This window comes from Phalacrocorax aristotelis, chromosome 4, assembly GCF_949628215.1.
Source record: "Phalacrocorax aristotelis chromosome 4, bGulAri2.1, whole genome shotgun sequence".
Classification (NCBI taxonomy): Eukaryota; Metazoa; Chordata; class Aves; order Suliformes; family Phalacrocoracidae; genus Phalacrocorax; species Phalacrocorax aristotelis.
In genome coordinates this window covers 52,736,558-52,759,365 of record NC_134279.1, presented here as the reverse complement: position 1 = coordinate 52,759,365, position 22,808 = coordinate 52,736,558, and the positions used below count along the sequence as shown (strand labels likewise).

Here is a 22,808-nt window from a genome sequence, read left to right as displayed (position 1 = left end):
AAATGATTTAACTGAGGCCACCCCTTTTTGAAATTCCCATTTCATTTGCTGAGTCTTCCATCTTCTCTAATAAATGAGGCACAAGCCCCCTCAAACCAGAGCCATGTCAGCTATACTGTCCTGTCTTTATGCTTAAAAAAGTCTTATCTCATCATATAATGAAAATACTATTTAATTTTGCTCCCTGGAACACATACTTAACTGCGCCAGTGCTCTTAACACTCTACCTTTTGAATATTTCACTTTTGGATAAGTAATATTCTTTCATTCACTGAGAATTCAATTCCTAAGCAGCTTTTCCATTTTTAGTGTTATAAAGTATGAAGACATGCATGTGGGTCAGGAGCAACTGTGATGTTCAAACCCACCACATCACCTTTTTATTACTTGAGCTAATGAAGTGACTGGCAGAAGTCACTGAGAAGCATACACAACACTCTTGCTGTAGGGCTTTTTCTTCTCCTTCTAGTAAAAGAATAATTGAGCCTATGGAATAATGGATTTGATTCCTGCTATGATAGGGAAATTGTGCTTATCAGTTTTAGATCTTTGCGTAACTGTTATAAAAGCAGAAGACTCTCCCAGTTGTCAGGTAACCTCCGAATGCTGATCCTCATGCTCTTGGCCCATCGTGTGGAGGCACTGCATCTTCTCACTTAAATGAATGTCCACTTCTATGAAACATAAGCAAACTGCACTCCACAACCTCCAGTGTAATTCTTAAAGAAAGACTTGCTCATCAGCAACATCCAAAATAACTGAGTTACCTAATCCTAACTTTGTTTTTGACACCATATTGGTCCTTACGCAACAAGGCAGTGCTACCTGACACTTCCAGGTGAAAACCGGTGGCCTGTAAGTCCTGTAAGCATTTCATACAGTGAAGAGAGGACTTTCTTAGATCTTCATGATGCTTTATAGAAGCTAGTGCAAGAATGATTCCAGCAGTTATCCTGTTGGATATTCTGTTAGCCTGCACAGTTTTAAGTGACTTACACTCTTGTTGCTTCTCAGGGAGAGAGAGATTGTCCCACAGCCTCAAAGACCTCTTGCTGTGTGGAAAATGCCTTTTCCTTTCCTTCTGCCTCAGATTTTCCATTAATGAATTTTTAGCCTAACTTGTACACCCACTCAGCCAGTTTGAACTCTTCTTCTGTGTTTTTATGACCTTCCAGTGCTAGCAGACATTTACTACATCCCTCTTGTCTAGTGGCCAGATTATGTGTATTGACTCTTTTTGTATAAATGCACCCTTTCAGTGCCTTAATCTCTTTTGATGGAATTTTTTCTTCTTTGAATTCTTTCCGATCCTTCATTGCTCTTTGCTGTCCCTGGCCTCAGCTAGGAAGTTCATTTCTTGTGAGCATTTGGGACACTTCAGGCAACACAGGAAAATATAGTAGGATGTGGATTCAACAGAACCATAGATGCAAAAGTTGCATATTAGCATCAATAATAAGAATAGTACTTCATCTTCACCTCCAGTGCTATGCTAGTCATCATTTTAGACACTGATACTTCTTGCAAGAGGAATTATATAGTCCTGGGCTGACAGATGAGAAATAGTTGAAAGTAATTTTTCAGAAATGTTTAATATTTCCTTGTATAATGGATGCAGTTAATGGCTGTATCGACAAATTATGGTATAACACAGTCAAAGCAATCAGCATTTTGTCTTTGCAAATTTAAGGTATTGCTTTGTTAAAACAGTTTCTTGATTTAATTCCCTGATTTTAGGACACTGCTTCCAGCACTTAGCAGAAGATTTGTCTATAACATTTAATTTTCATACCTCTTAAGTGTAAATATTTACCTTTTATTATGTAGCCTGCATCACGGATACTGCTTTTGTATCAGCTTTCTCCTGGCACAGCGTGCTGCAGATACATATTAGGTCCTGGCCTTTCCGAGGTCTTGTAGCAGACTGCAGAGGTAGTTTTGTATTGTTTCAAAGTCTCACTTTCCCAGATTGCCTGTGAGTGTTAGTGACGTTGCCTTCTGGCCTTTAAGATGAAGGCCACTGATTATTTACAGTTTCATATGTAATTGTGGAGTGCATTACTTGAGGCATGACAGTAAAACATGAGTTTTTCCATTTGAATTTGTTAGAAAGCAGTACTGAAAGTCATCATTACTGAAGCACACTCTAGGCTGGACCTGTGCTGCACCAGGGATGCCACGTGTGCAGTTGGCCATACCAGCACCCTGCCAGAACTGAATGGGGGCCCAGCCTGTGCTCCTCTGTCACAGCCACTGCTTAAAGCAAGAGTGTTCGACCAAGAGCCAGCGCTGCCACGACACCTGACGAGAAACACAGACATGGAAACTTGAATTCTATTGTCCAACTACAACACAGGCACCTGCAAATGAAGGTGCCAAGAAAACAAACATTCAGGAGATTGAGGCTATTCAGAGTAGTCAAAATTAACTAATGTTTTAGAAATATTTAAGAAAATGCTGATCTGAAAGTAACCTAAATGCACTTTAAACAAAATGCAGGGTAAATCCTTGAAGTCCCTGAGGAGTCTGTTGCGCATTAGTGTGCTTAAAAATACAAATAAAACCATAATTGCAGAGAAAAATAGATTGGCTCTAACTCTGCCTGTTCCAAGGGCCCAAAACTGTGAACAAACCTGTGTGGGTTTTTTTTTTTTTTAATTGTGCAGATTGTAGAAGAGCCAAACAACTGACAGTCCCTTATCAGAAAGGTTCTCTAAAAAGACTCTTCGGTGTGTGAGAACTAGTACCCCAACAGCAAGAGGTTTGCTTTTGCCAGACTGTGAGGCAGCATCCCTCACCGCTCCCTTGGGAGCATAGTGGGAACCGATAGTGATCAGGACTTCAGGATGCTCAGGCGGAGAAAGAATACGACGTTGTTGCTAACTGAAAGGCAGCAGGCCTCCTTCCAGACAAGCCTCTGTCAGAAAAGCCTCACAAATCGAAATCCTCTTTCAGATGCCCGAATTATATTTCTGTTGGCTAAGACTTTAAAAACTTTTTAAAGTTGCTTGAATTAACAGCTGTCTTTGGCTTCGTTTTTTACCTTAGTCAGTTGTTTGTATATCCTCCTGGCCTTCTCTTTGGCTTCATTTCACTGCTGTGTGTGCTTTAACTTTCTCCAATTACTTTCACACTTGCATTTTTAAAGTGAACCTATGACTCCACAACTCGTTTTGCCCTAGTTCACCTTACAGAATACAGGAAAGCGGTGAATTATTTTTCAGCATCACATACAGCTGCCTATCAAGTAGGAGTTTGCTTTGCTCCCTGTTAAAATCAACAGTACCGTCCCACAAGACAGCAGCAAAACAGAGGTTTGTTCTTACTTTTAAATATATGAAGCTATTGTCTGGGGAGTATTTCTGTCCAGCTGTCTGCCATCATGAAAAGCTTGTCTTCCAAAAATTTTGAAATTGCTTCGATATCTGCCTTTAACAATGCTAAAAACCCCATTGACCTGGGATAGGGCAGGGGTGGCTACGCAGTTTGTTGCAGTATGTGAAGAACCAGTGGTAAGAAAAATGCCTCCTCCTCTGGGCACGAGAGTGGAAGGAAGAAAGAAGAATAAAAGAAAATCCATTACGCTTCTCCAATTTTAAACATTTAATAGTGCACTTATTGAGTATATTCTGTACAGACATCTATAGCAAGTTAAACATTTTCTTTTCTTTCACGTAGATCGTAGTCATGTAAAGCACATTTACAATAGAAAACATACTTGAGGTACAAAAACCCAAAAAGAATATCTGAGGTATAAATACAGGTATATTTTAAATAATCTTTACCATGCTTTATCTATGTTTGACAGTACACTGTGGGCAAGTATACATGTTTACAATAGAATGGTATGTACAACATATAATTTTACAAATCAAAAACAGTTTGATGTAGAAGAATATACAAGGTTTTCCTACTCATGAGGAACATTGTTACTGGAAGTACTACATTATTTGCCATAATAAAAAAAATCTTCATCAAAAAGCTTAAAATAATACTGACAATGGTAACAAAGTCTCAGTCAAAACTCCATCTTGCAACTCATTCATACCCTAGCCACAAAATACATTTATCACTTAATACTGCACCTCGAAAGCAAATCTTTACCTTTACAGTAAAACCTACAGAAAGACACCTTCCTAGAGGACCTCAAGACTTCCTACAGTTCATACAAGTTGATTCTCAAGGAGGGGGGAATGTTCCAAAGGGTTTAAAACCCAACAAATCCCAAGACAAAACCCTACCCTCCTACACTTGCTCCCAAATATAATCCTCCAAACTGCTCACATCCAGGTTCTGTTCGTGTTAACATGCAGCTTTTAGGAAAACAGGCAGAGGAGGGAGAGAAAGGGAGAGAGTTTGTGCAACTCTTCCTAGCCACCTCACCCCACCTGCTGCTGCAGGAGCCCTGCCACCTCCCGGCACCGCAACTCCAGTGTTGACTTTTTCCGCTTGAGCCATTAGAATACAGTAAAATATATAAAAGCTCATTAGAACACTTATAGTTAATGCAGATAGGAGTAAAAGCAACGAACATTTTTTGGCAAATTAACAATTGACATTACTGGCTCTCTTCACCGTTGCATAGGCGTTTCATTTCTAAGCTGCTACGTTGCTCAAAAGTATATTTACTTAAAATTGCTATAGAATTGCTAATCACTCCTAAAAGATCATCTGGATAAGGAGTGGACAGTGATCGGAGCAAGCCTCTTGTAACATCTGCTTAGTTTTTTTAACAAGGTTACAGCTGAGGAAAATGCAGAACCGGCACATGGGAAGGATGGCTACTCCTGGTCCACAGGGGACTCCCATTCTAGGTTGAACTGTATCCAGCATACTAAAATCCATTCTGGTTGCCTATCAGTGTACCAGACACATTTCAAATTCAACTTCTGCTATTCTTTCAACCATTAACACACTCATTCACACTTTAATCTCTGTGCAAACCTTTCTCTGCTTATCTCAGTGAGAACACATTGAAGAGTACCAACTATTCCAGTGGATACACCAGTCCCTCAACGCATAACAATAAAATGACATGGGTATGTACATAAAGCTAAGTATTTCACATGGGAATGATGAGCCTTCACCATATGTCATAATATATTTTGCATTTAAAGAACTTTGCTTCTCAGAAGCAATTCAAACCACCTAATAGTACAATAATTTTTTTTTTTTCACAGTCCTCCTATGTATTCCAGTCGAGGCCTACACTATAGACCTTACACAGACAGGAAGCAGCTTTAAAGTGTATGGTATGGCCACAGTCCTATAGTAATGCTCACAGTCAAGTTCTCATGCTGTCATCCCTTCATGACATGACTTGCAGGTGGTACCCTAGTCCGGTCTGCAGTGGATGCGCCTCAGTCTTGGGTAATATCTACGTTGCTGAGGTGTGGAGCGCATGGCTATTCCTCTTCAGTAGTCACCTGGATTTTACTTCCTTGCTCTCAAGACTCTGATGAATGAAAGAGTCTCGTATCTTAACGACTTCAGACGCGCACAAATGTCCAAAAGACTTGGTGTACCAGTCTGGCATGTGGCCCCTGATGCATGGAGAAAAAGTAATGATGAAGTAGGTACCAGTAACTTTGCATGCATTTTCTTTGTCAGAATCAGATACATATCTAGCTGGTTAAATGCCCAACCGGGAAATCTCTTTATTACTCCTTACTGCTCAGCTCAGCCTCACCAATACACAGACTTGCTCAAAAACAAGTTTGCCTCAGCACGGAAAAGTTATAAGACGTTTTGTGAGAACTTGGTCCTCTTTACTAACTTAATATTAAAATTAACATGTAAATACATCTGTCAGAGGAAGGGGAGGGATTATATACCAACAGCTATGGTGGAGCACACAATAGAGGCTTCTAATGCAACAAACCACATGTGCTGTTAGATGGGCACTGAAGCCAATTTTCTGTGTCATCTGAGAGACCTGTGTGCATGCCTTTGAGAAGTACATACTACTGGCCAAGCTAAAGCCTGTTGAACCATCTAAATATTGTGCTGACTACACAGAAACTATACAAGAAGAATTACCACCACAAAAGGACAAAGTGGAAATTAATACCTTAAATCAATTCTGCACATGTAGGTAAGTTTAGATTTTCCTGACCCGCAGGGCTCAATCAGATACCTAGACAGGAGCACATTGACTCTAACACCTGCCACTGGAGCACGGTCATGGTCCACTGAGGTTGCTAGAAGCACACAAGCTCCTTTGGGGAAGTTTGTCCTCCACGTTCTGAGAAAAAAAGAAGAAAAAAAGTCTTATCTTTGACAAACAGTAATTCAAACATCTAATAAGACTTCAAATTACGCACGAATAGATATTTACCTATATAACTTACATTATACAGAAATCATAAGCAAGGATGCCATATGTGTAGGATACAAACATCATCGCATTTAAAAGCCTTACCTTAAGACTACGAAGTCCCTGGCTGGCTGAGGCGCCATGCTGTTCTGGACATACTGGTATATATCCGTCTGGCTATCCAAAGGTTCGATTACTTTTGAATCTATAAGATCTTCATCCCAAAGATGCTGCTCTTTAAGTAAACGATTTAGAATGTCCTCTGGCGTAGCTGGGATTTCAATGGTAGTTTTCCATAACCGGAGTGGGGGACCTTCGCATACCTGGGGAAAATCAGCAGAGTCCTCAGTTTTACTCTTCCTTACACTTTCTTTTCCTTCCTATTTTGGTGTTGGCTAAATACAGCAAATTAAATACACACACACATATGTATGTGTTGTACTAGGCTTTTTGTAAGCTCAGACTAAGGTTGTTTTCCTGACAGCCAAAGGTATCTCTACGCTGACTTCCAAATTATTTTTAAGTTACAGTTATCTTCTCTAGTATGTTTAATCACTATTAAATTGTGATGCTACAGAAAAACGTCCTAGTTTTCCAAGTTTATTTTTTTAATAACTTAAATCTCATTGAAACAATTCTCCCTGTGCTAGCTCTGAACTGTGCAAGATTAGAGCTGAGAAACTTCTTTCCTACTTCCTGCATAGTGACAGTGCTTGGAGGCTTCACTCAGCCTGTCAAGACTTTGCACATGTGAGTGAAGGCCTGTAAATGCAATACAGTGAACATTCCTGGGCTGGATAAACAGAAGAACACAAATCAGTGCATGTTAGCTGACTACTGCTGAAAGACATGTTGTTTTTAGACGGTGTGTAACTATGTCAGAAGATTAAGGGTTTTTTTCTTAAATCTATCTGCAAAGTAAAGGTGTGCACTAAACGTTCTGTACTATCCTATATCAAAAACCTGCTTCTATTAGAGAAGAGGAGCTAAAAACCAGAGGTGTGGCATGAGTGTCAGGGTGCATACCTTCTTGTAGGCCAGCTCTGCTTGCTCTGAGGTGGAGCAGCTGACCCAGCCTTTAAACTTCTCTTTCATCTCTTTGAGCAAGTCGTCCACGCAGTCCTGGAGGTAGCAGTGGTAGTCAGAGGGCTCGGCGGTGCTGCTGCCGCCCCGGAGCTCCTCCAGGCTGAGGGGACGCAGGTCCTGCTCTGTGTACGAGTTCCGACCCCTGCTCATTTCTTCAGGTATCTGAGGGGTGACAAGGGTGAAATCATCCTCTTGCAGGTCTCTCCCGAAATCACAGAGTTAGTCTAGCAGTTTGATAGCCACAGAAAGATGGGTACACTAGTTTTGTAAGTGGTGGGACGCTTAGGTGTCAGGTCAAGCACTCAGTGTGAAGAAATGCCAAAATTAAGCCTGACTTTGATTTAACTCAAATTAGTCTCTCATTTATGGGGTGTCTCATTTTTTTCTGCAGAATTTTGGAATTCTGTGGAAAATGTCTCTTTACTACACAACTCAGATCCATTCCCACAGCACAGTTTATCCTGCAGACTGAAGGAAGGAGGGATCAGTTGTCAGCCACAAGAAAAGAGACAGGCATGTCTTCATTTGAGGGCTCTGAAAAGATTCAATGACAGTGAGAAAAAACAGGAATCAAGACTTGTCTGGTTCTCCATCCCGGGCCCTAGAGGGAGCATGCTTTAGTTCCGACAGACTCTTCAACCTAGGTTTGACAATGTCTCATTCCAGGATGCTTTTGTGGCCCAGTGTTGCTAACTCTTGGGAATTTAAGTATAAAACAAGCGCTGAAATTCCTGGAAACAGCTTCTTGCTTTGTAATTAGAGCTGCACTTCACAAACCCTCATAGCTGCACAATAAAAGCTTGAAAACATATTTCAAATGCAGCTTGGATGTAACAAAAATGTCCCAAACCCCATAAATTCCTCATGACTTTTGAGCACCAATGCCAACAAAACAAATCTCTTTCCTTCTGGCACCACTTCTAATTCATGAATGCACCCAAATCAGGATACAAAGTTTTTTAAAAAGCTATTTATCATGTATTAAACTTTATTAAAACAAAGAGACATTCCTAGCTTTCCATTATACAGCACATCTAAGCCACGTTGGCCAATATTTCACCCAATTTTTGTAAATAGGTGTTTACCTGAAAAAGCTTCTTGCATTCAGCGATCATATGAGCTAGTCCTTGGGTTGCAGCCAGATTTTCATTTAAGTCTTTCTGATCAGGTTTTCCCAGGCTTGGTTTTCTTTGCATCACCCTTCACAGGGGAGAAGAGCACACATACACACACAAATCCAATTATTTAATGCAGAGCAAGAGAGACGCTTGGTAAGAAAATGGCAGGACTCCCACTTCTGCTGCTGATTTAGGGCAGTGCTGTCTGGGACCAAATCTTGGCATGATATTACCGACTTCTCTCACTACTCCATCTGAACTTTTTTCTTTGGAATCCCCCATTTCTTCCTTCTTATGAACTTTCTTATATTTTAACAAACCCCTAACGAAAGGTAGGATCCCATAACCATTCTACACCCGGTGCCCTCTGAGGTGTCCAACGTGATCACAACTGGTAGGGCTCAATGCTACACTGTGCCTGCTGTATATCACTGCTAGCTGTGGTAGTGGACCAGCAGAGGTGAGCCCTGCTCCCCAGAGACATACCTTGGGGAAGAATTCTCTCTTTTGAGAGTGTTTAAGTGGAAGAGGGAAGGTGCTAAGCAGACGGCCAGGTTTGTTGGTGTCATCTGGTTTTCCTTCACTGCAGCTGTGACATCACTCAGGAAATAGAGAAGAATCTGGAGGACCTCCCTGTTCTCATCGGGTAAAAGCATAATGGCAGCCTTGATAGCCTGGAGACGCTGATCCTTTGGCACATCTGCATAATATTAGTAATTCTCTCATCAGCCCATTGATTTTCCACACACACAGCATGAATGCATCCCAAAGCAAACTTTAGCTTCAAATATTTGACTCGAGTTTGGAGTGATTTCCTTCAGGACGCATACCATTCGTAGGAAACATGAAGGGATTTTTTTTTAACCCACTGGTTTAACTACCCTCAGCTATTTCCTGCCTCACAAGAAATGCAAGCAAGAAGAAGTTGTACCTAGGCCAGAGTTAATTTTAGATTTAATTTCAACAGCTACATGCTCCCACAGATGCACTAGAATGACAGAAGCCTGGAGTCAGGCAGTGAACAAGCAAACACAGTCCAGCCAATTTAGAAATTCTTTGGCTTTCAAAGAAATTCAAAACATGAATGCATTTTAGAATAGGTGAATTAATTAAATAAGTTGGCTAGCAAACCTTTTCAACAATGATGTCATAAAATATCCAGAAAGTGCTTTACCAAACACAGAGGGTTGCTTTATTGAGCAGATCATTCAAAGTCATGCGGTGGAAAAAGAGAGTCAACGATGTGAAGCCCCATACCATTAACCAGCTCCTTGGTTACTAACAACAAACAACCATTGGAAAAATTTGATGTGTGTCTTTATATAAGGCCCTCTCCTCCAAACTTGAAGGGAATGAAAAATGAAATAACCCAGAGCAGATCTGTGTCTTATAAAGGGATTTCCAATAAGCCGCCTCTGAAGACAACATTAGAGTCTGAGTCCTGGAGCATTTATATCATCATTAGCACCACACCACCCTCACTGCATGTCTCATAATACACATGGTGCTAACCAGATATTTAACTGGTATTTGCTTTGGATTTCAGCAACCTTGTAAGGCTAGCAGGTGAGCTCAGAAACCAATTTTAAGCAAAAATCCACTGTTTTCCACACTCTCCCCTCAATCAGCTCAAAGCACATTTAAGCCATGTGTGGACAATTCCAGTGCACAGCCTGGTGCATAACACCAAAGCAAAGAGAAATTTCATCCTTTGCAGGAAACAAAATTTACAGCTGCTTTAAGGCTCTTTGCTTTACACAGAGATAATGCTTCCTGACCACCTCTGGGGAATCCTCAGACCTACCACCTGCAAAAGGAAAGGAACAGATACCTCTGCAGTGCTCTGTCAAACTTCTTCTGGCACTAAACCCACAAAGCGTTGCTATTTAATATGCACGGAAGTGAAGAGTCTGACTAATTTTCTCCATAAACCTTCTGTGAATCCAAACACACAAAAAAATGTGTGCACTGAAATAATGGTATGTATGTTTTTATTTTAAACCATCACGTCCACCTACGGAGCTCTGAAGGAAGTTCCTGTAACCTTTCTGTTAACCATCGTCATAAGGAAGGCACAAAATACAGCAAGGGCTCAAAGAAGTGGTTTTTGCAGCAAGTTCTGTTGTAGCTGTGCTACCATGGGAAGAATACATAGGGAGAAAGCTGGGGTGATGTTAGGGAGAGAAACCACAGGATCAGCGAGGTGCCTGTATTGCATCAATCAGTTTGGACCCCATGAATATTTCAAAAAGCTTTAAGTCCTGGTCACCAAACATCAATTCATCTTTGGCTGTTTTATAAAGTGAGAGAACTCCCAATGAAACAATGCTGAAGAAAACTTTTGAAAGACAATGTGTTGCTTGGAAAGATCCAGCAGAAAATTAACATCTACAGGGAACACAATTTATCTAGCTCAAAAAAGAGAATGTCTCCCATGCTGGAGCTGAACCTGCCATCTCAGAAAAATCAATTATTACTTTTCACGTGCATTGATAAACTCCATTTTTGATGTGATTTATTCTAAGCACTTCCTTTTCATGGCACCTATGAGTAAAATAGCTACAAGTCAGTAACAGAAAAGCTTTCAACTTAAAGGTGGTTTTCAAAAGTTGTGGTGAAGGATAGAAGAATATGAATTATCAGAAAATAGAAATTCTTTGGCAGCCTTGCTCTTCAAAAAAACCCTTAGTAATTTAGTGGATTTCAACCCCCCTGAAAGCCCCAAAGTCTGTTTGTGTAGTGTTTGTACAGCTCCTCTACCTAGCCACATCAGATGTGGCTTACTTTCAAACCGTAATATCAAGTACGCTCAAAGAGGAGAGGAAACTCTATAGCAAGTGATGGAGGATTTATATTGGCTCCTAAACTACACAGAAAGGTGAAATGCAAGAACCTGTACTATAAATCATTATACAGCTCGAACATCAAAAATCCATTCCTTATGAGGCAGTTTGATCTATAATGGCTGCTGGAAAATGGCAAAGACCAACATATGCAACATGTGTTGTGCCCAGAGGATCAGTATTAGAAAGTTCCACCCTTGCTGCACAAATAACCATTTGCCATCTGCTGTAGAAATCTCACTACTTACACTGATATATCTGTAAGAAGGTCTCGGAGAGTTTGTTGGTCATGAGAGGCTCAGGGAGATCACGGAAGAATTGCTTTAACATGTCTGCTACATCATAAGCAGACTGGCCTTCGTAGTTGACGCTGTCTGTTGAATTCTCATTCATTTGACGCAAAGCCTGAATTCTTGATTTGACTCCAGATTTCCTAAACAGTCCAACCTAAATATATAGGGAAAGGTAAATACATTTACAATGAGTCCAGCAAATTTAAAACGTAAGTATGCTCTTTAGCTTCTTATGTATGGGTTCTAATTTAATGGGAAACTTTCCTTGCATTAACTATCTGTTTTGAGTCTACTTTTTTCTGTCTGACCCAGGAACAATAAAAATTAACGGAAGGCTGGGCTTTGGGTGCCGCATGCATGTGGGATGAGAGTACTGCAAAACCCACCTGATCCAGGCAGTGGTTGCGGAGGTACCGCATGGCTTGCTGAATGCTCTGCGGAAGAGGCTGCCCTGTGCGCTGGACGTTGACTTGCAGCGGTACTCCAAACACATTTCGGTCTTTATAATCTGGCACCTTTATCCTTTTCATAAATTTTGGTACTGCCCTATTTACGCAAAGGGAATGACACAATTAAATTAAACCTCTGTTGACCATTTATCTTCTGTATTTCCAGTAATTCAGAAAGTCAGTAAAAACAAGTGAAACACTTTAGTAATATGAAAAGTAGTGACAGGATAAATTAGCTAATCCATTCAGGGCTGGGAAGGGTGAGAGGACAGAGAGCAGAGTTTCTCTAAGAGAAAGGCTTGACATTCGGGGCAGTATGCTGCCTTTAAGTATTAATGTGGTGCTACTCTATCAATATTAGTAGGACAAAAGCTACAGGGTAAAACTGCAGGGGCCAGATTGAATTGCTAAAGAGTCAAAATAAATCCTGTGGTCAGTGACCCCTTATAACACTGCTTCTTTAGGTTTTGGGAAAGATGGGCAGTTGAACAATGAGCTTTTGTATGTCAACTACTTGTTCTGCAAAGTCCTCAAACTGGGTCCACCACCCACCAGTGTGCATAACAGCAGGAAACTGATGTAATACATTTGAGTTTGTCAGCTAAAAACTTCAGCTCTATAAACAACCCCTTTGAGGGACCCCCCTCCTTGTCAGCCAGTGACTGCTGTTAACCCCACCTCCCACTCCCGTTTCAATGAGAGGCCTTTCCATCTGCTTATGACTCCAAGGAAAAAGTTGCTAAATACAAAAGAATGATTTACCCCCAGGTCCCCAAGAGTATTGGTTTCATAAAGGGGGAAAAAAAAAGCCATTAAAATGTGAAAATATTGAGATCATTTTCCTAAACAGGGAGAAATGCTAATTTCCAGTGCAACAACTATTTGGACACAGTAGCACTAGAAAACAGGGAGACCTATTTAACATTTCAATATACAGTACAGCTATACAAACAGTGCATTAGATTTACAGCTGAATAATCTGTTACATAGTAAAACAGAACCAATTTGTATTGCCGTATAGTAATGTTTAGGGCATTATTGATACATGTATGAATAATACTTGCTTTGTCAAAAAACATGCCAATGGAATGTGAAAAAACACATTGCGATCTCCACCGAGAATCTGAAGCATGCAGGGATAACTGGTCAATACTTATTTCTGTCTTTCAGAACAAACAACTTCTGTATTTAGAAAGGCTGACATAATAACAGCCTTTGAACAGGAGGTACTTTGATGCTGAAGCTAAATACTCTCTATGACTCCTGGGGAAGGGAGGAGGCTGGCCTGTGGTAGGGAGAAGAAAAATTTTATTGCGTCTTTTGCATCCTGAAGGTTATGCAGGCTGTACTGCAGACACAATACTAAAAGAGCTTTCTATTTAATTCTTTCAACAAAAAACATTCAACTGGGTTACAAACACCTGGCCACAGCAGAAATTGCTGCCTACAAAAAATCTATGGTTCTCCCAACCTTTCTTGCCACATCCCAGGCCCCTTCTTTTTTGCAAGTTAACTGGATTTATAGTGCTTCAAAGACGGGAGATAGATTTTGGCTAATGAGACACCAGAACTAAAGGAAATGTACATTATTTAATTACATAATTATATAGAGAAACTAATGCAAATATTTAAGAATAACTGAGGCAGAGCAAGCCTGTTAAGATCTACTAAGGTTTGTGCCACAGCTCGCTAACTGCCTCGATAAAATACCAGTCCTTCTGTCACTATGGATAGAGGACAACTTCCTGCTCAGAAAGCTGGCCTGTACTTCATTGCTTTTGTTCCCTCACATGCCCCCTGTAAACATTCTTCTCAAGCCTAATAAGATTACACTTACGTAAAGGGTTAGTGATTTTAGCCCTGTCTTAGGAATCCACAAATCACTATCAGCACAGGCTGGAGGAAGAAATGCAAATATGGAAAAAGAGGGACGGAGGGATTTATTCTGTCTTTCCGGAAGTTGCTCAGGACGAGCACAACTGTTGTGCCTGTCTACACATGGCACTGTGCCTTACCAGCTGAAACCATGCTTGTTGGAAGGCGTGTACTTCTCCAGGAGAGCGGTCAGCTTCAGGAGAGAGTACTTCTGCAGCAGGTTCATCTGCGCCACTGACTGGCAGTTGATCTGCAGCGACGCTGAGCTAAGGCTGGGCCGGTGGGAGCTCTGGAAGCTGTGCCACCTCAGCCTATGCCTGCGGAGAAGACGGGGTACAGAGCAAGGACCGGTCACTGAAACGTCTCTGCAAGTCACGTGCAGGAATTACCATAAATGTACTGCTGAGCTCCCTGCCCTTGGCAGCCGCCCTCTTCTGAGATTTCACAGGCAACAGCCGGCAGCGTCTCTGCCTCACCCGGTGCAATGCAGCACGTGCAGGTGCTTCAGATGGGAATGTGCACTCTGAGCTGACCCACAGCTCAGTGTTAACTACACGGTCTTGCCCTATCAGATACCCTCCGATGGCTCCAACACCCTTTTTCAGAAGCCCCTTCAGTATTAAGGCAGTGGGAATCCAAAAACTCCATTAATAAAAGAACGGCCCAAATTTTTAAGACACATCAAATGGGAACTAAGCACTTCTAGAAGTCCCATTAAATTTATACAGGTGGCTGTAGGGGACTAAATGCCAGCATAAACTGGGCCCTAAATGATTTGCACCAGTTTTAAAGGAAAACTGGAAACAAAGCTAGAAAGAATTCAACTCCTTGTTTTACATATCACAACACAAAATACAGTCATCTATCCCAGGGTAAAACTCCCAGCAGAAACTGGGAGGCCACTGGAACTCCCCCAGTCCCCCTCTGTGCTACAGCGATCAAGAGAAAGTAAACAAACTTCATTTTCCCTGCAGATTTAATGCCCTAGCATGCTCTTAAGAAACTGCCTGCTACCGAAAAGTGCAATTTTTTGAAACGGTCTAAAAGTCAAGGCTTTTAGTACACACTGACACAAAACAGACCATACTTACACTGGTCCGCCTAGCCAACCTAAAAAGTGAATAATCCTGCTCGAGGTCCCTCTCCCTCCCACACATTTCAGTTTGAAGAATTATCATCCCCCAGAACCGCCTTAACATTGCTCCCAACACCAACTTGCTGAGTGGGCTGTTTCTCAATGACGACTCAGGCTGAACATACAAACATTCAGCTACAAAGTGTGGGAATCACTTGTCTAAAAGGCTTGTATAAATATTTCCCTTGCCTATAATTGTTTTGGGAAGCAACGGGAACAGCACATGCGTGCTCGAATGGCTACAACTTCGATTGCACACTACAGAGCCACTCGGGCTGGGACCTCACCAGGGCCAACCCAAGTCCCAGCGCTCATGATCTCACCTGCTGGACCGCGTCAGCGATGCGCCCACCCCAGAGTCCCTCCTGTCCTGCATCCCCACAGGCTCTTCCGTTTCGTTCAGCGAATTCCCCGTACTGTCAAGGTCACTCGGTGTTGTTCGATCATTATCTACATCCAGGTGGATCTGCTTTGGAGAGGAAGGACATGGGGAGATGGAGTCAAGCGCTGAGTCGGAGTCCCCTTCATCCGAGAACTTCTCTGACCACTGGTTTACTATTCTCTGCATCCCTTTGACGTGGTACAGGATGTCGTCTAGTTCTGGGAATATGTCTTCATTTTCAAGGTCGGCCAGGTCGCTCGTACTGGAATACAAGATCGAACCAGGCACATTGTCATAAATGCTCAGGCGGCTGCTCACTGAGCTGGAGGAGTTGCGCCTTTTCCCCATGCCCAGCTCTTTGGAGCTGTCGCTGCTGTTTTCCCTCCGGAGAGTGAGATGGCCATGCCCGTGGAAACTCCCTGTCCTCCAGTTCACAGAGGCATTGCCTTCTGTTGGGGAGAAGTTGCCATTGGAGAGTGCTTTGGGAAAAGTGCCAGGCTTATGGTCTTCAGGGATAAAAAAGATGGTGTCTTCTGCAAAGCTTCCCCGGTTCTTGAAGTTTTGCTCCATCACGTCACTGAATGTTGACTGGTTGAAGGGGTCGAAGCCTTCCAGGTACATGCCCACCCTTTTATTGTACGCACTGAGGCTGCGTGTTCGTGTGACAGGACTGGGTGTGCTGACCGCACTGCTCGTCTCTGACTGACTACTGCTGCTGCTGGTCTGGGTGGAATTGGAGACGCTCCTCTTTCGTACCATGGGGAGGCTGATGTGATTGCCGTTGAGGGCAGAAATCTCCACGCAGTTAAGTTGTTTCAGTTTGTCTTCATCCATGCCCTCCTGCAGGATGGGGCCGCTAATAATAAGGCCAAGCTTTGAAGGAGCTTTGCTCTTGCCATGGTGAGAGCTCTTGATTTTCAGGCTCTCCATTCTCTTGAGCAGGCTCTTTGTTTTGGACTTGGCGTTCTTCTCATTGGCTTTCGTGTTGAAGCTGAAGCTATTCAGCTCCCTGGGTGAGGGCAGGCTGCTGAATGAGTCATCATTTGCTACGAAATTGCTTGATGAACAAACACTCACGACCGAGTTTGTCCTTGTGGTAGATGCCTCGCTCTGCAGGGTTGGTTGGTGGCTGCTGGTACTGCTAGTGCTCAGAATAGAAGCCACCTCCTGGCGTTCGCTGAGGTCTGTTAGCACGCTCTCACGGCTTGCCGCGTTAGTAAGGTGAGGAGCTTCTGGGGAGGGGGTATTCAAGTCTGGTTTTGGAGGGAACACGTCGAACTCTTCAAGCCTCGACCACCTCTTGCTGTCCCTCTGAAAAGTCCATTTGCCACTTATTGCACAAGGTTCATCTTCATCCGAATCTTCGCTCTGCAAAGAAGAACAACCCTGAAAGTACTGCTTGCAAACTGCCCAAACAGCAAAGGCCGCTGCATTTAAATACAATGCCCACTAAACTGCTTTAAGCACGACCTTGCCCTTGCTGAATTTAAAGTGAAAACAGTCTTTTACTTCAGGGAGAGGAAGATTAGGCCATAAAGCCTGCCACAGGAAAAGATAACATGGGACAGGCAATATATTTTAACAGTTTTTAAATACAAAAGATATATGCTTCGTAAAAAGAAACAAACAATGCAATCTGCTTTAAATTGCTATTTTCTAAAAAGCCTAGTATCCATAGACTTTTAATTAATTGGTCACAGCGGATAGCCCTCAGATCAATGGAAATTCCTGGCATGCATAAAATTTTAAACTGGAGTCAGTCAGGGGTTGGGGGACCCTCTGGACTCTCTCCAAAGTTACACTCTGTTGATAGTGGCTGTGTGTTTATACTCCTCTTTGCCATTATGAGATGTTCCTCATACATTCTGAATTGTAGCGGCTTAATTCCTCACCCATTCGGGAAGTCTGAACGGTCTCCGCGCTGTGACTAATGAGATAGCAAAAGAAGCTCTTGCACTGCAAGAGTGTGATGCCTCCAGGCTCTTACCTGGTCCACTCTTCCTCCCACGGGCTAGCAGCTAACATTTTAAGAATGTCGTGTGAAGTTTGTACTTCAGTCTCGCTTCAGGCAAACTTTAACACTCACAGATAGCAAGCAGCAAGAGCTCACTGACAGTATAGCACGTAAGTAAATTGTAAATAACATCTCCACTGATGATGTCTGATGTATGAGAAATGCCTGAGGGCACAATTACACGTATATCACTTACGCCTACAATCTTTCATCGAAATACTGAAAGGGAATGATCCTGGGACTGAGAGATTTGGTATTTCAAATATCTGGAAAATTTCATGTTGGAAGAATAAAACCAATGAAGATATTTTAATATGACACCATGAGACCACAAAATAACCTTTGGTGTTCAGAGTAGGAAACGCTAATTGCCACCCAACTCCATGAGTTTCACTTCATTTGTTTAGATTGCTTTCATTTAAAAACAAACACACAAGCACGCCCCAAACTGTAACTATTTGTGTGCCAGGAACACAAACATTTATCCTCTGAATAACAAGTGAATTATTCATATATCAGGTGGTTGTTTTTTTTTTATAGCACATTTCATCAGCTCAGGAAAGTAAGTGAAACACCATATTTGTTTTTTATAACCAAATACACACGAGACACAGAGCAAGTATCACTTTCTTTGTTTCCTAACTACTACAAACTACTTTTGTCCATGACTCAGATGAAAACCTAAGAGGACTAGCTTGCTTATTTAAAGCTTTCAGGAGGAGAAAAGTCACCTGAAACTGCCAATGGATAATGGCGGCTCGGTGGTGAATGTGGTTTGACTGGAAAAAAAACGTGCAGTAAAGTGCTCTTAATTTGCAAAGAGGTCAGTGCAAACATAAGGAAACATATGTTTCTGTCAGCACAATTTTCCCCTAGTGTTAAAAAGCTTTAAAGGCTAAGTATTGATTTTAATGAAGTCAACAACAAAAGGGAATAGTATCCAAGTCCATCTGCCAGAACATGGGTGGTGAATGAAAATCAGGAAGGACTGAAACAAAGGTAACATCCAGACTCCGGAAGATCTGGGGTTTGGACCTGAAGTCGGGTCTGGTCTGACCTCTAACAGCAATACTGATCATTCCAGTGTTAACAAGGTTCAGGAACAAGGAGGAGAAATCTTCTGGCAGTCATAAACGGCAATCCAGCTGTCTACCCCTACTTTTAAAGAGTTCCTACATATGCTGCCTCAGAGTGTTATCTTCTGGAGCTTGGATGCTGTTTCCAACATACCACAAACAGATAGGGAAAGAGGGGATTAATTCCTGGTAAACAACCTCAGAGCATTTGTATGCATTCTTGTTAAGGGTAGGGCAGCATTGTATTGCCTTAGCTCAGCCATCTTTATCTGCAGTTGTCATATCCCAGGGGACAGTATCAACTACTGATCCCTCCTAGGACACACACATAGTTTTAAGACAGCTCTTGAGTGGTATCTCACTAGCAAACCCCAATAACTCCGCTTTCTACTGGTACTACCTTACTGAAATTACAGTAGGCGCTCTCTTATTTCTCATTTCACTCCACAGGGATCCTCAAGACTTAGGGAACACACAATTCCAGCTGAGCTCCCTGGAAACACACAAACTTTCTAAAAAGGTAGCTGATGTATTCTGTAAAGATATTGCTTTAATTTTGAGCTATGTAATTAGAAACCAAGGAAACAATATGCCCGATCCTACAAAGGATCGCCTCTTTCCTTTGCAGGCCAGGCACAGTCTAACAGATCCTCTCTACATCATAATAGAATAATACAATTCTAACATGATGCCAAAGAACCAAGATGGTGCCAAAGACATTCAGGTCAGCTCATCGGGGCTGGCCAGGAGCTCTCCCATCAAGCCTACTCTTTACAGTCCTGCCTGAGTGCAGGTAATACGCTACAACATGGGCAACCTCACTGGCAGGCAGAGAAGCCCAGTGCCTTTCAGACTGGGAGCAGCATCCTGGGGAAGAGTTTGCCAGACGAACAACCTTTACCTCCAGCCAAGCCCTGCAGTTTTCACTCAGTGAGAACACAAAATGAAACACAAGCAGTTTTGACTGTGTCTCGTTGCCAGGTTCTATTCAGGTGCTATCCTCGACTGCAGCTAAGCAATCTGCTAGATGGGTGGGTTTTTTCAGTTTTATTAATGTACAATGCTGTAACAGAAGATGTTAAAGGAACTTACCCTTTTCCTGTGGGGACTAATTTCTAGCTTCATCACTGCACATTTGTTTAAAGTATTTAAGCGCCTGCAAAGCAAAGGAAACCATATTAAGAGAACACTCCAGTGTTTTGACACAGGCTATTCCAGTTCAAAAGCTTTGTGAAGGCTGTCCCCAAACTGCTTTGCATACAAATAGCCACAAGCAGAGCTTCAATTAGAGCCCTAATTATACTTAACCATTAACCCATTACATTTGGCTGTATTCTAACTTCAGAGGGAGGGAGGGATGGCTATTTGTCACAATTACCTGAATCAAAGTAAACTGAACGGAAAGTTAGGCTAAACTGAGAAGCGCATTATATCCAATGAATTGTAATAATTACATTTGTTTAAATAGCAGACATCTGAACCCTGAAACAATCAGTCTCGACAGATTGAAAATAACAGAAAAGGTTTCTTATTTGACACTGCGTACATGTGCCTGTGTGAAAAATGCATGCTGCTTTAAAATTGTACTTTATAAGCTAAAATCTCCCAGATCAAAACTTATTATCCACTTATTAGGTGTCTATTTTGTTTGTGAACAATTTTCAGTACAGTCCTGGGACAAGACAACTCACCAGTTTAAGAATTAAAACCCGAAACACAGACCCGATTTTTCCTTCCTAAACTGAAAGTTTCTTTCATACATAAAAATGTTGTTCTGACGGACTAAACTTCAAACAAAAATAAATTGCTGCAGCAACACTAGTTCACCAGCTTCCTTGTGAAATGCAATAGCAGTCTGGATGCATATCTTGAAGTACTGTATGAATGTAGGTAAGCATCCCTCTATTCCCTGATGAGCTAATGATCTGGTAGGTATCCGCAAAACAAAAACAATTCTCTTTTCCCCTCTCCCCCAGAAGCTCAGTGTGAGCACAGACAGCTTAAAGCAGAGCAACACTTGGCACTGTTAAACACACAGCTCCACGGCAGTTTAGGCTACTGTGGTCTCCTGCCCTTCTCCCAGCCCTCACCTCCCCAGAAACTGCTTCAGGGACATGGCTCAGCTAAAATTTGCACTGGTAAAGTCTGGTTAGAGAAATGCTGGTGCTACGGCATGGCAAAGGGCAGGAACAGGCTGGGTGTGATGCAGAAGGCAGAAAAGCTGAAGCAGCAGCTTCACGGAAGCAATGGTTTGGTCTTAATTTGGTGTTAATACTTCCACTCATGAGGCTGTACTGTGGGTTGGATGAGGAGACTAACCAAGCTGAAAACTAATCTTCCAATACTTTGTTGGGCTGGATTCCTCAGTTCTCTGAGCTGCATGACGGGTAGCGTGTGCAGAGGGGAGGCAGAGGAGCGGAGCCGTCCCTTTCCTTCAGCTGGGCCACAGCCCAAATTCAACAGGAGGAAAACTGAGCCTTAGAAAGCCTAATTCATTCTGAAGGAAGTTGTATAATTTTCACATAATTCATTTGGTTTGAGCAAAGTGTAAAGAAGAGCCTGTATCAGCAGCTTTGAAAAACTATATAAAAAAAAAATGCTAACTTGTCCTGTTGCATCAGATAAGTCTTTTCAGATTCATGAAACTTGTAACTTTAATCTAGACAATGTGTGCACAGGAAGAATTACTAGTTTCCTCTCTTTCCCCTTGCCTTTTATGCACAGGATTGGTTGCAGATGGTATTTACACAGGGCTTGATCCTGAGGCCATCAAAGAAAATGGAAAAGCTCCTACTGGTGCTTCTGCTGCAGTCGTGAAGTGAAGAAAAAAAAGCAGTTTGATCTATAATTAGAGCCAGCCACAACACAGCAGAAAAGAAGAGAAACAGGAAGAACTGCCATGGGTCAAATAGTAGGGCAGTGGCAGGTTAGGAAAGTTATCCAGTTCTCTCTATTTTCATCTTTGCTCTGACTTTAAAAGGCAGAAGGCTCAGTCCTGCTGGCTGCAGCTGGTGGGTACATGCACAAGTCCAGTGAATTTCAGAGGAAATTCAGCATGGGTGAAGGGTGAAGGTTCCAGCTACACGCTACACAACAAAACCGGTATTTTGGTTTTTAAGAGGCCACACAGCAGCAGAAAGCCACCTCCCTCTCTCTGCTATAAAAACTTTCTCCTCTCAAACTCCAGGAGCTCAAGACCAGGGAATATTAAACTGGCTTTAGTTCTATACTGTGTAATAATTTACAATTTTCACAGTGTTGCAACCTTTGACTTATGCAGAGAGAAGTTATCACCAAATCCCTGTATCAGGCTTTATCTAGCTCCAGCCTGTCTGACCGCTAATAAAGACGATCTCTGATTTCACAAAGATTACATCCCCAGACTTTTCTCCTTAAAACCCTGAAATAGGTGGAAAAGGGTAAAGCAAAGACCTCTGTTTCCACAGAGGGTGTTTAAGAAAAAAAAAAAAAAGAATCTGCTGGCGCATACCTTGCAAAAATGAGTGTGAAGGCAAGATAAGGTAACCCCCAATGAGCGAGGTTAAATACAATAACAGTGAGGCAAATAAAGGCTCTGTTACACATTTGACATTATTTCATCACAAAACCAGTTTCCCTTTTAAAACCTAAAGCTCTGCAGCAATTGCCTCGGGTCTGCAACTTTCATTACATACATCACACATCCTGCTTTAACTTCTGCTCAAGTTCAGCAGTGCCCAGTTCCTTGAGGTGTAGGACACTGAAAACACAATACAATATGCAAAACTGCCTTCCAAACACATTATTGAGCCTGCAAAGCTAAGCTTACAAAGTTTAGGCTTTGCAAGGATGAGGGTTACCTATACAACTGTCATTAACCTTCACGTATGCTTTGCAATACTTTTTAAGCACAGAAGTACACATTAATTTTCTACAGATCATCTTATGAAATAGATGCTTATTAACGAACCGCAATTTTCTCTTCCAGTTCTGGACCTTCTCCTTTGGTAATTCCATTCCCAGGTATAAAGTCAACCTACTACCTCCCTATTGAGAGCCAGCAGGTCTGCCTCGTTCTTTAGCTCCATCTTATTCTGCCCAAACCTGCCTCAGCAACACCTTTGAGAGGATGGGAGATGGAGGGATGGGGCAGGATTGCTGCAGACAGCAGTTACAGCTGCTTTCACCGTCTCAATTTCTACAATGCCTCCTGCCCCGGCCACTTTCTGGATGACTGTCTGG

The 22,808-nt window shown here is 42.1% G+C and overlaps 1 protein-coding gene across 5 annotated transcripts in view; it reads right to left on the bottom strand.

Moving 5' to 3' along the window:
- Window positions 1-3,585: 3,585 nt before the first annotated feature.
- Window positions 3,586-22,808, bottom strand: part of DLC1 (DLC1 Rho GTPase activating protein) — a 242,579-nt gene continuing 223,356 nt past the window's right edge. For all 5 annotated transcript variants that reach the window (XM_075091412.1, XM_075091411.1, XM_075091414.1 and 2 more), the window contains 11 exons: window positions 19,680-19,743; window positions 15,439-16,865; window positions 14,121-14,297; window positions 12,043-12,202; window positions 11,612-11,810; window positions 9,007-9,220; window positions 8,488-8,602; window positions 7,343-7,564; window positions 6,422-6,639; window positions 6,071-6,244; window positions 3,586-5,543 (listed from right to left, as the gene is read on the bottom strand). In XM_075091412.1, coding sequence (XP_074947513.1) covers window positions 5,423-5,543; window positions 6,071-6,244; window positions 6,422-6,639; window positions 7,343-7,564; window positions 8,488-8,602; window positions 9,007-9,220; window positions 11,612-11,810; window positions 12,043-12,202; window positions 14,121-14,297; window positions 15,439-16,865; window positions 19,680-19,743 — 3,091 coding nt within the window. In that variant the 3' untranslated portion in view covers window positions 3,586-5,422. The remainder of the gene's footprint in view (window positions 5,544-6,070; window positions 6,245-6,421; window positions 6,640-7,342; window positions 7,565-8,487; window positions 8,603-9,006; window positions 9,221-11,611; window positions 11,811-12,042; window positions 12,203-14,120; window positions 14,298-15,438; window positions 16,866-19,679; window positions 19,744-22,808) is intronic.